A 16,384-nucleotide genomic window follows, 5' to 3' on the forward strand; every position below is an offset into this window, starting at 1 on the left:
CGTTCTCCGTTTGCCCTACTATCCATCCAGTTGGGCAAGTGATTCCGCTCCGTCAACAATCGTTTCGATCCGTCTCTCCCTTTCTGCTTCCTTTTTTGTTTGACCAGTGAAAGACCCCCTTGTTCAATATTCGAAAATCCAGTGGTCTATAGTTTTTCAAATTCAATCTAGTCGTTTAATTAAGTGCGCAAAAAGTGCAACATTATTCCTTTTTCTACCAGAAGTGAGGAAATTAAGTGATCCAATCAAATATACGAGATAGTTTGTCTAATTCTGACCGATCGAGTCTCACGTCTTACATCATTGGAACGCTCGGCCTTGATTGGAACGGTAACAAATTTGAATATCAGAAGGTTTTATTCATTTTTGTGTTGTTGCTCTAAGGGTTTAGTTGGTTCATGTGCCTATCTCGGCTTGATCGCATTGGGCAAAATCGTTCTTTGGTGACAAGTGGGTTCAACAAGTCCTTCTTGACGTGTTATTTAAAACTTTCCTTTGTAAATTGGAAAAGCCTAGCGTCAATGAAACGCTTTAAGAAAAATAAATTGGCTTGAGGACCTCTATAACAAATCGAAGAGACTTGAACGGATCGATAGAGGTTTGTGTTGTCCCATCAGGAATATAGCGGAACGTGATCCAAATAGTGAACATGTTGGGTTGGTTTTTTGATTAGCCACAATTTCCTTCTACCACTCAGATAAACGAGATTGCCCTACCTAGGAACAACTTTCATCTTACCCTTTTATGTGCCTCTTTTAGAGACTTATATACGGATAGTAAAAAAATAATGTTTGTTTAAATTAAACTGTTTTTTGTTTGTTTGTTTTGTTTTAAATGATGACCGGGGATTGCCAGTGTTTGCCCAACACGATAGTGGCTCTCTTTAAAAGATTGCAGGAACGAACCAAGATATACCAATATACGAGAATTAGATTACAGTTTCAGAGATAAGCAATAAAAAAATAAGTAGAGATCGAATACATTTAAAAGGCCTGGAGAGATTTGGTTTATGTCGCCGCAAGAGATGAAACACCATATATACAAGACAGCGGGAATTTCTTACATATTTCCGTTTGCTTTGATGTTGTGAAGAAATTCAGCTGTTACAAAGGAACGTTCCATCCACAATAGATTGAAAAGTCTCTTCGATCAATAAAATTGGTTCGATCACCTGAAAAGAGAAACGACATTATGAAGATTTCTTATTCGCCCGCAGTTCGGTGGATGTTATTCACCGCGGCTGTCTCTCTCCGACAAAACTGTGCGTCTTCGCCAGTTGTTCAGTTAAAGGATTCGTCTTATTCGAATTCTAAATGAGGAAAGAGACGACGAGCATTAAAGGGCACGTGACCGCATCAGCTCTACGTTGATTACTTCCTTTCATGTGTCAGTGGCGGAAGAGCGGAATCGTCGGCGACGTAGAGTTGAGCCCCCAATTTCTCTTTAATGTATAAATGTGTGTCGAATGCAAAGAAAAGGCAAACTGCGCTCGAAGGTGATACTTTTTAAAATGAAAACTGCACTGTCATATCCGAATATAAATGATCCCATGTACAACATGGACGTTCTCCTTTTATCTTCTTCGTACTTCATTCAACATGGACGTTATTCCTCCCCATCTTATTTTTTGGGGGGTGGGATTTTCGATTTGCATGTCTGTAGAATAGGTTCGAATCCCACACCCGTTCACTTTCAATCATCTCCTCGAATCCTTGGCTATTTTTTCTTATTTTCTTATTCCTTGATATCAGACCAGTAGAAACTACGTCGATTCGTATATGTAGCCTAGAACGAAACGTTACATCAGTGGCTATCCCTCCCCATGTTTTTTTTCCTATTCCAATGTACCCTACTCAAAAGACCACATATCCTGTCTCCAAAGGAGAAAAACATTTTGATATTTGCCCTTTATTGTGGCCTTTTATATTTACGTGAAAAAGTGCGATCTGTACGCGTATACTTGCTATGAAAAGGTATACATATCACTTCGTGACAAGGTAGACGTACGCATGCAAGTGTGCAGACTATTGCCAGTTGTATGGATACAGAGATAAATATTGATTTAGCCACGACAATAGACTGCTGGTAGCGAAAGGAATAGGAAGACTTGCCGAAGACAACAACCTACAAACGAAAGGGTTCACAAACAGCGAGCAATCCAACTGACACGATAGAATTTTGCCAGGAAAATATTTCATGCTCCCCTAAGAAAAATATGAACCATATAAAAACAAGGAAAACAAACACGTAACGAAAGTATATACCGGGATTTGATGTCGTTATTAGTGAAGGGGAAAAAAATGTTGCGGATGTTGTTTTCTTGGAAGTATGATGCAAATACTCATTATGTTCGGTAATCTCGTACCCACCGCAGAGATCTTCTGGTTGCATCACTAACTAAGGATGAAGTACAAAAGTTTTGCCATAGAGCTGCGCTCGTTTTTATGTAGATACGAAATCGTGACGTGATACGTTATCATTGCGGATCGTGTTTGCTGCAGAATCAGTTAATCATCAACACCCTCAATGCTGATAGGGACGCCCTGGGCATCTATGCGGAGTGCATGAAGGAGAACAACCAAGGCCGCAAAGCTGAGCTTCCTTCGAATTCCAGCTGATGAAGCAGAAACTTACTGGGCATTGATGAACATCTATAGTCTAGGTCATCACAAATGATCCATTATATAGCACGTCAATGAAGAATTTTAACATTTATCAAACACTCGTTTAAAAATAGAGCGGTTAAATTGCTGTTATAGTATAAGGACACCTTTGCAACGAGCGTGCCGATATCAACGATTTTCAAATGATTACAGACGTGTAACAACTAGGGAACAAATGGAGCTTGTTTTGTTGGAAAATGAAATGTAATTCGATGGCGGGAAGGCACGTTCTTCTTTTTTGATAGCGCTCATATTTTCACTGCACTTGTGAGAAGGTCGTCTTAATTGCTTGACATTTACTAGTAATGCCGAGAACTTTGGGACTTTTTGCCCATGATACAATAGAAACAAAACTTTTATTTCTTGGCTTCGTGTATCAATAATAATGCATCGTTAAGTTGACAACAGCGTGGGAGTAACTGAAAAAAAAAAAAAAAACATTATAGTTCATGAGATATAAAGAGAGAAATCACATCGGTCTATATCGAATAGCAGTCTATAGAAATAACCTAGGCTATATATTTCTTTTTGGAGGGTATACGTAGGTCTACATTTATTTGACTATCATCAGGTGATGTAAAAGTGAGGACCATGCACGTCGTTCCTGAATCCTTATTCCCTCAGAAAACGAAGACTATATACAAGGTACAACGCGCTTTTGTGATCAAAAGTTGAACGACCTTCATTGTTCACGGGAGAGAAAGTTTATGATTAAACTAGGGAAAGATCTGCCTTCCCGCAGTAGACGTCGGTTTCAAAAGTTTTGCCAGAACTTCTCATCGTACAAACTTTAGGGAAGTTGTGCTTCATCTTTGCCGGTGTTCCAACTAGCGTTATTAACAATTATCTCGATAAAAACCTATTTGATATGGAATAAGGTTTAAAGTGGTTGCAAATACTTTAGAGCAACGATCCTTTACGTTGATAGACCAAAAGGGTGGGGCAGTGAATACAATCAAAATGATTTCGTGATAACAGTTGATGAACCAATCGGGCGCACTTGTCAGCATAATTCATTTTCATCAATGCGTCTGAAGAAAGTTTATGTCCTAAAAGAACTACCTTCTATCCGTCAATTTGTTTTGCAAGCAAAGACATTCGATGAGCCTATATATTTTAGAATTACTGCTGATGAATTTCGGATGGTCCCAAATCAATTATTTATACTGGGGTTGCCATTAAGGCAGATGAAAACAACGACGTGCATGCTGCCGTTCGCACCCCTCCTCGTATAGGAGACTTGGAATGTAGCACGCAAGGCATACTGAGGATAATTCATGAAATTAAATATTTATTCCAAAGGAAGCTTTATACATTCTATGTATACTCATTTAAAGCAATATTTGTGCTACATCTGGCTACATATTATTCTTTCCCAAGCGTCAGATCGTTGGCTTAACTTGGAGTGGACTATAGCAGAATAATTTAAAAAGTGAATGCAGACTTTGGATGGGGGGCATCCCGATCTCTAAATTGTTAAACAAGAGGCGGTTGGAGTTAGCACAAAGGTCAGGTAATATTTATACAGTACATGTCAAATGTATATGCGCTATTATATGCGCATAATAACATTTAATCAAATCCATCTTTTGCAAGCACAGCGAAACACATCCAACAACGCAGACAAGCTGTTAAGATTTTGTTTTACTGCACTTCATCTCCTCTTTTTCGTGCACTTCTTTTTGATAAATTGAACAGATGTGCCTGATACGTGGGCAGCCGTTGGCGGGTAGACTATCTGTCTGTTAGATAACCTGACAAGGGCAACAGCCTGAAATGACGTATTCCCTTTTCTCGGTTAAAAAAACAAATCCTTCGTCGTGTATCAAGCCCTTCTTTCCCCCAACTAAACAATATTTCACCGCCGACAAATTGGGAAACCTTCAGTTCGTTGTCCTTAACCGTTACATAGTTCCTCGTGAATGTAGTCCGAGACACAATGTTGAGAGTTCCATAAACTACATTACAACAATAGCGCGTGTTAAATCCTTTTCAACATAACGCCGAGCAGCGGGAGCTCAGTGATGCCTATTTTTGTACAATGCTAAAGGTATAGAACTCAAGGATTTTGCCGCACTCTTTTAGCTATAAGCTCACAGAGTAAAGAAGCAATTCATTTTGGGGCCAAATATTCTGTCCACTTTGCGGACAACGATCTGAAAAAAACCACATAACGTTATTTGATTTCAGTCCACTTGTCACTAGGTCCTTGTAGTCTATACATGTGGCTAACAAGAATCTAACTGTGTCCTGGTGTCTCGTACGTCACTATCGTATTTATCTGAGGTATCACGTCGTTGTTTACAAAAAACAAACAAGAAAAAGCGTTTTGTGGTATCAAGAAAAATACTGATTTGCTTTTTTTTTTATGGTTTCTTTGGCTGTTTATTTATTGATACTGTCTTTTATTTATCGATGCAATCTAAACACTTGTGCTACAAAGGTTGCGTTGCGATGCAGGTTCCCTTTTGGCAAGTCCCTGTCAGCCATTATTTCCGCTTGTAGAGCTGGCTGAGATAGAACGAAGGCGGAAACGATCAAATTGAGCACGGGCACACGAAGCTGCATAAGCAATTCTTGTCTCATATGTTACGATTTACGACATACCTGAACCACACAGTTTTATGTCCGCTGTCAAAGATAAAAAAAAAATAAACTGGAACTCAATAATAATATGGCATGCTCCCAATATTTAAGAAAAATGAAGATGAACCGGATATAATTTATGACAAAAATCATTGAATATTAAAGGAAAAAACGTCCCTTTTTTAAGAAATTATTTTATAGCAGAATATGCCATCTGTGGAATAATGAGACAAATTGCGGTTTGAGTTGAGTGATGTGAATGTGAGACTTTTGGCTGCAAGTGCCCCATTGAATTCAAAGTTTATCTACTTTGAATTGAAAGTTTATCTACTTTGAATTCAAATAACTGAAAAACTATAAGCATTACATAAAAACAAAGTTGATTTTCCTGATCCTCGTTCAATTCTAAAACAAAATTGGTATAAAAAAAAAAGAAAGAAAAAGTCGGGCTTATTTTTCCGGGCTTAAATTTTGCCGGACTTATTTTTTTAAACCCGACTTTTTTCACCAAAAAATTTCGGGCTTAAAATTAGTTCTTGAAATTCAATAAAATCTGATCTATTATAAACAAATTGAAATGCTGATCACGTATTAAATAGACCCTAATATTTTTTTTTTAATCACGTAATTTTTTTATTAAACGGAATCAAAAGGGTTTAAACTCAACCGCTTTAAATCCAAATAGCCTAACACAAAAACTACAAGTTCCACGTAAAAACAAGTCAGACAAATCCGACTTTTATTTGCATCTAGTTTTAACAGCTGACATGTGCTGTACTAAATTATGAAAGAAAAAAGAGTTAAAAGTTAAACTGATTCACATCATTTTTGTTTGTTTTACTTTTGTAACGTTTTCCCAAATGCAGGCAGACATGACTAGATAGATCAATTGTTTTGGAGTCCCAACTGTCGGCCAGCGTAACCATCCAGCCACCGACATGGATTACATCAGAGAATTCGACATCCGTTTGGAGAAGGAAATGTACTACGCAGGCGAAACAGTCTATGGCGTTGTCATCCTTGACACCTCAGAAAATTTCAAACTAAGAGGTACGTGTTGCCATGTAACATATGTTAGATTTTGACAGTACAATACCATAACATTATCTACGCACGGCATCGCTTAGTGATTGTCAGGAGAGGGCTGGTAGAGAGACACACGCGCTTTCCAGGTAGATTTAATAAATAGGTTATTACCCAATGTGTTCAGAGTTGTGGCGGAAATGACAGGTTGTAGGTGGAAATGTCCATTGATGGAGGAAAAAAGAACGCCAAAAATGAATAAAACGATTGTGGAATAGAACGGCATTTCGGAAATTGTTCCATCAGCCATAAGGTCATGTAATGCATGCAAGATTCGGGAAACCACTAAATCAAGTGCTGGAAATGTATTATAGAACAGTAGCGAACTATTCCCATGTTTTATTCATAACCGCGAGTTCGATGTTTGTGGTTGCTAGAGGCCTTTTGCGAGGGTGTGCGTAATGTATGCGACATATTCCGGCCGTTATTCCTTTTCGAAGGAAAACAAATTGTTTTCCTATGAAGGCAGAAATTCAGGTAAATGTAACCAGAGGGAAGAAATGTCCTCTACACAGAGTCCCATAATCGTAACTATGCTGTTTCTTTATTGATGTTCAGATCAATAACAAGCCCGTGGCTACGTTCGGCCACGCTTGTCTCGAGTTGAAGTTTTGAATATTAGAGTGACCCTCGATAGTCCAAATCAATTCCATATTTCATTTCGTATCCGAGCAGTTCGATAAGTTAAGAACAGAAATTGGGATATTTGTTCCACGTAACCGTTTACAGTATAATTTTATGATTAAAAATGTCTGCGAAAAGTCCACCTAAGAGAAACAAAAAGACTATAATTGATGGACGTCTTTTACTTTTTAAATTGTTCGGAACAGCTGTCCGTGTAGTGCTGCGAGGAAGAGCTCATCTGGAATGGAAGGTGGTGGTTTCCGGCGATCAACAGTCCATTAGCGACGATCAGTATTTTATCGACGAACGATCAACTATCTGGGGAAAAGGTAAACGCTATATTCTACGTATCATTAATGAGTTGCATGATGCTGAATTAACAGTGATACCAATACAGAGAAATAAAAACTTGTGTTTCGTATAACTTAACGCATGACTTGTTGCAGAGAAAGCCGACGGATCCATCCCAGTATTACCGCGAGGTTATCATCAGTTTCCCTTCCACTTTTTGTTGCCGGAGAGCTGTCTGCCCTGCTCCTTCGAGAGCAAGATAGGCACCGTGCGATATTACATCAAGGTAAGTAAAAAAAAAAATATGGTTCAATTTCATTGCCTTTGCGGACAAGTTTCCACCTTCTTACGTGATTATTACCGCAAGATCCGTGACGCAGAATTACATCTATTAATGATTTGAAATGGCGTATATGTAGGACTTGCAATGTGAAGGGAACAAAGGAAAGAGAGGGAGCTTAAAAGCTATTTTATTGATTGCGAGCTGCCGTTGGATTTCAATGTTGCAATCCACCGGGTTGATCTTTAATGCCAACTTTGACTAGAGCTCCCGTGAGTGCCAAAAGCTCTTTATGTACGGTAGATGGAGCATGTAATGCATATTGGGGATCTGCCTTTTAGTCAAGTTTATATCTCTCTACTTTTTTTCGGCACGTTCTTTTTGACTCAAACGTATTTGACTTTTACCTTTAATCTGAAGTCAAACAGCTGGCAAAAGAAATCCCTGCTCAATGTTAGCGACTTACTGAAGCGAAAATCCAAATCAATATTTGAAAAGTTCTATGTATAGGAAACTCAAACCACGTTATATAACAGTCGCTGTTTTCTTTCAAGTATCATTTGTCTAATACTTTGTACCGCATTTTGCTAGGCTACGGTTGATATTCCGTACGCGTCTCCGCCGCAAGGCATGAAGTATTTCACCATTATCGGACCACACATCGACTGTATGGAAGAACAATACCTGGTACATATCAGTCAAGCCGTTGATTCAATTATTCGATGCCAGTTATTGATCAGAAAACAATTGATTTGGTAGAAACCACTGAGTCGACGGAGAAAGCGAATTTCTTGTTGTCTTTGCTGTAAGAAAGGTCCGCTATCGCTCAGTGTTCAACTCGACAGATCTGCTTACGTCAGCGGTGAAAGCTTACGCTTAAAAGCTGACATCCACAACCGCAGCTCTGAAGAAGTGCGACTTCGGCTACGCCTCATTCAGGTCAGTGTCTGATTTTCTCCTAAATTTAGGACACAAAAAAAAATGAAGATTTTTGATTGGCCTTTCGTTCGAACCAAATCCAATTGACGTTCATTCTTATCATCCGCTTATTGTGTGCAGTACGTCGAGTATACTATTCATAGAGGAGTTCTCGGTGCTAACAAAGAGTTGCAACACGTCGTGCTGGAGTATCGGGGTGATCCAGTGCAGCCTGGAAGACGTTCTAAATTTGATTCATCACAGTCACTGGTGTTGCCAGCCTTACCAACGACGCTAGTTGGCGTCTGTCGAATGATCAACGTCTATTACGCCCTTCACGTGAGTCAATTAGAGTTCGTGTAATCGGTGGCGAATTTGACACGAAAGACACGTTCATTTCGGAAATGTTACAGGTCAGCTTGCTCCTGGAATCGGAGGCGGAGGATTTAACAATGGAATTCCCTGTAACAATAGCCACCGTACCATTTCGGATTCCTAACTCGCCTAACCAGCCAGTAGTTTATTACGGTACGTTGATGAATTTCAAAGTTAATATAGTTGGAAGAAACTTCATAAAGAAAGTGTGTTTATTTCTTTTATGTTTTAAATTGTGAAATGCAGAACCAGCGTGTGAACATGTAGAAGGAGGACGATATGTCGGACCAGAGTTCCAGCTCGGCCAAGTTTACGATGGTGGACCAGCCAATTGTGAAGCTGACGTGGTTCTTTATCGTCCCGTTTATGTTTGCGTCAGCTCGTTGCGGAGTCACCTGAAAACGGGAAACAATTTTGCCGCCAGTTGTGCAAAGCTGACGCAACAGAACAGCAAAGATCGCAACACGCTATTAGCTGCCACTGCATCGATCGTTTCCAGTTCTCCTGTCACAAAAGCAGCTATTACTGAAACAGCCAACGCGGGCCACTCAGCGAATGACGCAGCACCAGCAATTTCTCACGATTCCTGACGCTCCGATGACATAATGAACGGTTTCACGACAGCTAATCATCGGTTCCAGTAAGCCGAATTCTGTCACAAGAAAGATCACGTACTTTATTTTTAATTGGCGCTTTGGCAGTTAAGTAAAGAAGAAAACTCGCCATCTGTCAATCCCGCACAAAGACGAATGCATTTGCAATTCAAATGAATGCCCTGCTAAAAGCCGCAACTGACGTAACAACAAAAGAAAAACTAATTATTATCGCGTAATGGCCAAGTCGGTTGGACGGCACATCCGCTTTTATCCTTAAAGCTTAAAGGCCCTACCACACAAACAAAAGTAACATATGCATATACAAATAGATGAAGGACCCAAGGTGATTGCAAATCTGTTGTCCTGATTGCAGTTTTCAACTGTTGCATAACCAGCAGCGTGCAAATATGTGAATTAGTTGTTCGTTATTATCGTTTTGTTTTGTACACAAATGGCATATGTCTCTCATTTCCATAACAGTTACATTTTAGACAGCCTTGCTTCACGGGAGTGGTAAGTCAGTGAGTACGAGCGACAGAACTAATACTACTCTACTAGCACCCAACAAAAAAGGATATCGGACCTGGGCCGGCCCTCGTTTCGAAAAAAAAAAAAAAATCCAGTTCATCGGCTATCACCGAATTGAGCAGTTTTGCACTCACTTTGCAAACAACTAAACAAAAAAAACCAAAAAAATTTCCTATTTTTTACCATTTTTTTTTTTAAAGCGTACTATTAATGATGAAACGCTGTTATGAATGTATATGGACGCTATGAGCCTTCACGGCCGCGATTTGAATCGTTAATCGTCTTAGATATATTACCCATGTAAGTCGGTTCTTTACAGGCCAGACTCTCATTCTTTTCTTCAAAACTCTTTTTACTTTTATCTTTTCACTATTCGAATGTTGCACATATACCTTCGTTTTAATATGAGTTCCCAAGTTTTCCGTTTTACATTTGCATTTCAGTCGTGAATACAATCGGACGATTTAATATTTAAGCAGTGAAATGGAATGTTAATATTTATTCGTGAATGCGGTACACATAATATGGTAGACCGATTTTATTAAGTTAAAATCCTGGAAACGCATCAGCGAAATGTTCTCTGGAGGCACTGCAATTCGTAAGGTCTCGTAAAGCTTCTAACAATTTTCAGCTTCACAGCTGAAGCTTCATAGTTTTTTTAGCTTTTGCGTATAGTATTGTAGCGATAGAAATTCCACTGTAGCCAACATGCACAGAGACCCGCTTGTTGTTTTTCACCGTCTGGGTGCCGCGGTTCATTCAAATTTCTAAAGGTATTTAATAGGAAATTATGTAGCTTAATATGTGATTTAGTTTATTGCTTTCGCGTAAAATAGCCGCCACTTCGCTTTATTTTCGGCTAGTTTATTTCGTTTTCAAAAAGTTTTCTTTTTAAATCCAAATAACAAAATGAATCCTGTTCGGAGAAGAATGGTTTCAAAAAGAAACGCGATCAACGCTGACATCCAGCAAACCTAAAGTCATTATCTCATTCATGTGGATTATACGACAATGGTAAGAGGTAAAACATCCCGACTGTAGATATATATAGTCTTAAAATTCTTGAATCACGAAGCGGCAGCTCCATGCTAATGAGTTCATCGTATACAACATCAAGTTGAACGATATACCAAGATTTCGCACACTCCAGCACTTGCTGCTTCGTTTTTTTTTTCAATTTTATCTCTCGCAAATGTTATTCGTTAGCCTTACTAAGTGGGACTTCAATCCCAACAGAAAAATGGCATCACGTTCGACAGATTTGTTGTTGTTGTTGAATGTATCAAAAAGGAAGTAAAAGTGTTGTCTTTTTCGTGTGGGGAGGAGCAGGTTAATTGGACTACAAGACACGGTGAGTGACATTATAGAGACACCACACTGTTAACAGTAGATACAAGAGAATTTAAAAAGAAAGAAGACGAGTGCCGGGGAAACAGTATGAGAAAACACTGGTAACCAAGAGCTCAAAGTTTTATTTGTACAAGGAATATACGAAGATAAGAAATTTAAAATAGATAAAGAAAAGAATTAAAAAAAAAAAAAAGATGTGTGTGTGTGTGTGTGAGAGAGAGATGAAAAAAGATTGAAGGGGTGGGCGGAAAACGAAGGAAATCAAAGACCATTTGGAACTGAGAAAACATTCGAAATCACGCTGCTATCTTCTCTCCGTTAGTCTTGCAAATTATGCGCCGCTGCATAATACATACAAGGGTTAGGGAACATCGTGAGTTGTTATTGTCAAACAGTCGTCATCAATGAGAAACGGAAGGGAGCTTTTGGAAAACAAAAATCTTTGATTTTAAGATTAGCCACGTCAAACAAAATCAATTATTAAAGAAACCCAAGACAAAACAAAAATTAGCAACATTCGATTTAAAAAAAAAAAAAAGGGAGGATAATAAGACACTCATTAAGAGAGAAGGGAGAGGGATGGAAAACAAAATCCAGAACTCTGAACCTGAAGAAGAGAAAACCAACAGAGCACGTGAATGATGTGAAGAAAAAGGAGACATATAGACTCGTTTTTGTTGTTGTTGTTTTGTTTTTTTTACCCCTCTTGTTCCCCTCCAAGAACAAACGTCACCGCCTTTATGACATGATGACTGGCACACTTCAATGGAACGAATGGAGTTGTGTGGAATTAAGAACAAGAATAATGTGGTTGTGTCTCGCAATGGAGAAATTGCTCATTGTTATTATTTATTTATTTTTTTTTTTGTGTGTGTGTGTATGTTTGGGAAAGGGGATTTCAGAGGGATCAGTCATAAAAATCCGGAGTGGGGATTGATAAGAAAACAAACAAACGTTTGGCTACCAATAAGCTACAGAGAGAAAGATAAGTTTTCAAGATAGAGAAAGAGATAGGTAAATAGATGGAGAGAACGAGAGAGCAAATACAAGAGAGGACGACGTGAGTTAAGAGGATTTTTTAAAAAAAGGTCTTCCTTTTGTGTGTGTTATGAAACGATGAACCCTTTGGAGCGCGACTATATAAAGATAATAACCATAAGATAAATGCTACGTTCAACAACACTTGTAAAAATTTCTTCGCTTATAACAAACAATCAATTTTTTTTTTGTTGGTTTTAATATTTTTTTTTTAACTTCTTGTAATGAAAAAGAAGGGTGAAAAAACAAAAACAACAGGCTCTCCTCTTTTGGTTTAATCCCATAATTATAATGATCATTAATCATAACACTTTCAGAGCGAAGTAGGACAAAAGAGGGAAAGAGAGAGAGAGAGACAGGGAGGAGCAGAAACACATTTTTGCTTCGCAAATATTCTTTGCACCAACAAGAAAAGAATAACGAGAAAAAAAAAAAACAGAAAAGAAAAAATTTAAAAAACTTGGCTATTCGACAGCAATTACAATGCACATCACTCTTCTCGATTTTCTTCGCCACAATGAAAAAAAAAAGAGGAAAACAAATGAATAACCAAGATGGGGAAAAGAAGAAAAAGAAAAAAACACGCACGCACACGTCCTGCTAGTTTAGAAATTCACGAACGCTCTACTTGGCGCAACATTTGTTCAATTTGGGCCATTCGAACAGGTATATAACACATAATGTTCAATGTGGATGTCCACCTTTTTTTTTTTTCTCCATACTAATCTACTGAAATTGAAAAGCAATTCTTCCTATCATGGATTCAAGAGTGGGCTGTTACCTCGATTTACTTACAAATCATACGCTACAAGAAAGAAAGAAAACACAAAATTCGACGCCGCTTTAACATCGATTTCTCGACAAGTCCCAGAGTGTGTGTCTTTTTTTTTTTTTTTTCCTAGCTCATTAAAAGCAATAAATAACGGGAGGCCCAACTGACATTTGACGCCATTTCAATAACTCAAGAGTTAAGAATGAAATCAAATAAAGAAGAAGAAAACACACTGCTAGTGAAATATTTTAACAGAACGGCGGCAGCAACAACACGACTACGCTGGATAAAGATCAAAACGATATTTTAAAAGAATTCGCTTTTTTTTTTTAAACTGCTCAAACCTCAAGCCCAGCTATTGCTTCTATGTTTTGTTTTTTAACTGGCCAATACACGCGTTTTTAAAAAAGCTTGATTTCTGCCCACGTAAATGGGGATAAAATGCATTCGGAAAAGAACAGACAAACAAACAGAACGAGAGGCAGTGAGGAAATCAATGAACAAAAAGAGGTCGGATATTCGATAAAGTGCGATATCAAATAGTTAGTGTGGAAAACGCAGGAAGAAATTGTCGCAGAAAACAGGGTGATTGCTGAAAACAAGGCACCACCTGCACAATCTCACAGCATTTATACTCTCCATATTCGTCCCGTTCATTCTTTTTAAAACGCATTTAAACACCTTTTGTTTAGAGAAAGAGACACGCACACTGGCATTCGGCAATTTTTTTCGTGGATAATTGGCAGTGAACATAAGAAGAATCAAATTGTTGTTAAAAGAAAAACAGTTGGGAACAGTGTTGCCATCGTTTTTACCTTTTTTTTTTTTTGTTTTAAGAATTTCTTTCTTTGCGTTTTTCGAGAAAAGCAAGAAAGAAGTCGAAAAAAAGAAAAAAGAAACGAATGAACAAGGAACTAACGAGGACCGATTCGTATCAAGTAGAACAGAGTTGACAATAACGTATAAGACTATGGCTTTGTTCTCTCGTTTACTATGTATATAAGGACCTCGCGTCTGGAAACCATTCGAAACATCCCTCAAAAAGGAAGAAAAGAACACGCAGAAAGTAGGAAAAGGTGAATTTAAAAAAAGGAGGGTAACAAACTAAGAGAAAAATCGGGGGATAAAACACACTTTTATCAATTTTGAATCTGAAATAGCGAGAAGAAAAAAACGAGTCCTTCCCGTCCGCCTAAAAACACAAGAACTTTTTCAAGGATAAAATAATAATAATAATAATAATAAATTGAAACGAAATGTAAAAAGGAAGAAGGTGGAGCACACTTACGTACACGACAAATAGCACACTGTAAAGGAAGAAGAAAGACAGAAAAAGAGAGGAAAGTCAAGAGATGATACAGTGAAACGAAAAGGTGTCCGAAATGAGAAAAATCAAAAGACAAGAGGGTCGGAGAGGAATGGGAAGTGTAGAGAAACGCACACGCAAACACACGGCAATATTTCAAAAAAAGGGGATCCATATGATACAAGTGAAAGAATAAGGAAAAAAAAAAAGAGTCTGCACTCTGCACAACGAAAAGAAAACAAAAGACAACAGAAAAAAAAAAGGCGAACGAGGGAAATGAAATCCTAAAAGAAGAACATCCAAGATGTTTTGTTGTCAAAATTGTTTACTAAATAGGACACAGGTGAAAAACATGGCAAAATTCTTGGTTTTTTTTTTTGCTTCTTTTTTTTTACTTAAAAAGGACCGTAGAAATCTAATAGAAACGGCAACTGGGTTTCTCATCCGTTAAGTAATATCTCTCCCCTCCCCAGTAGATTACGACATCGCTCCCCCCGTGTTCCAGTCTTTCATCGTCAACGGCAAAATTTTTTAAAAATGTTCACACAAAAAAAAATAATGATAATAATCAAACCAGAAAATCATAATAAAGAACAAACGAAAGAAAACGATAATTTGCATGGACAACAACTGACGTTGAATAATTAAAAATGATAAAGATATTTCAAAGTTAATGTCGGATGTTTTTCTGCTCCTCATTGCATTTGTTTCTCTTCCTTTTCACGTCTAAGAATATAGGGAGAGGGCGGATATTAGCATGGGTAGAAATGAAGCGTTCCATAGCACATAACCCTCATCGGAGGGAAAAACGTATTAGAATTAAAAAAAAACAAACAAAACATACAGAGAATTGAAGAAATTGTTTTCGAGAGTGGTATGGGCTAATCAAAGTCATCGTCAAAACATATTTTTCGGCAGTTGGAAGAGAGTAAAACAGATGAATACACAACTGGGGGAGGGGGGGGGGGCGGAGAATTCAAAAGAAAAAAAAAAACAAAAAAAAAACGAGGAAATAAGAAACTGGGAAGTCAGGAAAAGTCAGTATTTTGATGGATGGATTTCTTTGATTCCTATTTCGTATAAGATTCTTTAATTTTTTTGTTTTAATTTCTTTTTTTTTCCCCTCCGCCTCGAAGAGCATTAAATCATCAATTTATTTTATTACCAATTCATTAATTATGTTGCTGTTTGCTGTTTGCTGTTTGTAATTGTCTTTTCAAACGGCTGTTTCCGTGTGGCTCCGTGAAGAAAGACGCTCCATATCCACTTCGGGTGCCAAGTAGTCACGCTCGCGGTCGCCGATGCTCGTCGCTCCAGGCGCGTCAGCGTAGTCAATAGAAGAGGCTTGCGACAAACGTTTCGCCAAAGACGCGGATGCCTGCCGCTGTAGCACCGCGGCCAGAGCCGGGTTGGTACGCTCCATTAGGCGCGGATCAACCCCCTGGCGGAAGGCGTTAACGACGCGGATCTGCATCGCCATTTTCCGTCAAATGCATTTTTGGAGGTTTTTTTTTTTGTTTGGTTTTGTTTGGATTTTGTTTGTTTGTTTGTTGTAACGGCGAATACCAAATCAAACGCGAAAGGGCAAGAAAAGAAAGAGAGAGAGAGAGAGAAAAAAAATTATTAGAATTGATACTAGACCTGCGGAATGACACGTATGTACGTCAATGTAATGCACAAAAGCTCCATTTGAAAGTTTCAAGTGGATTTCCATTTCTACTAAATTGCTTAAGAATTGAAGGAAAATCGATCGTAAATGTTGAATCGGACCAATCCATAAAAATAGTACTGCAATAAAGATGGAAAATCGTCAAACAAAATCACACGGACGTTATCGGAAAATTATGGCAAAGTGCACGTAAATAATCAGGAAATCAGTCAGAAATGAAAAGCTACTTGAAACGTGTGCATGGAAGTTTTTTTTTTCTTTCTCCGTAGAGTTTTTCTTCCCCCCCAAAAAATAAACGACTATAT

General features: G+C 38.2%; 2 protein-coding genes across 9 annotated transcripts in view; one reads left to right on the plus strand and one right to left on the minus strand.

Annotated features, from left to right (window-relative positions):
• Positions 1-10,419, plus strand: LOC116917925 (arrestin domain-containing protein 2). Of its 2 annotated transcripts, XR_004391313.2 has the most exons (10): positions 1-330; positions 6,116-6,299; positions 7,163-7,285; positions 7,403-7,533; positions 8,119-8,214; positions 8,287-8,466; positions 8,587-8,784; positions 8,859-8,973; positions 9,067-9,460; positions 9,522-10,419. XR_004391313.2 is itself a non-coding variant. In XM_032923545.2 (9 exons), the coding sequence occupies exons 2-9, from the start codon at positions 6,188-6,190 to the stop codon at positions 9,408-9,410; spliced, it is 1,299 nt and encodes a 432-aa protein (XP_032779436.2). In that variant the 5' UTR covers positions 1-330; positions 6,116-6,187; the 3' UTR covers positions 9,411-10,419. The 2 variants fall into 2 exon arrangements, 1 of the variants encoding a protein (XP_032779436.2); XM_032923545.2 differs by having other exon boundaries at positions 9,067-10,419.
• LOC116917907 (plasma membrane calcium-transporting ATPase 3) overlaps positions 2,014-16,384 on the minus strand; it is a 53,029-nt gene continuing 38,658 nt past the window's right edge. For 4 of the 7 annotated variants that reach the window (XM_045169743.1, XM_045169740.1, XM_045169739.1 and 1 more), the window contains one exon: positions 11,397-15,878. In XM_045169743.1, the coding sequence (XP_045025678.1) occupies positions 15,627-15,878 (252 nt within the window). In that variant the 3' untranslated portion in view covers positions 11,397-15,626. Of the gene's footprint in view, positions 3,083-11,396; positions 15,879-16,384 lie in introns of those variants that run through there. The other 3 variants (XR_006643582.1, XM_045169742.1, XM_045169741.1) reach the window with 3 other exon arrangements.

The sequence above is a fragment of the Daphnia magna genome, linkage group LG2 (assembly GCF_020631705.1).
Source record: "Daphnia magna isolate NIES linkage group LG2, ASM2063170v1.1, whole genome shotgun sequence".
Lineage (NCBI taxonomy): Eukaryota > Metazoa > Arthropoda > Branchiopoda > Diplostraca > Daphniidae > Daphnia > Daphnia magna.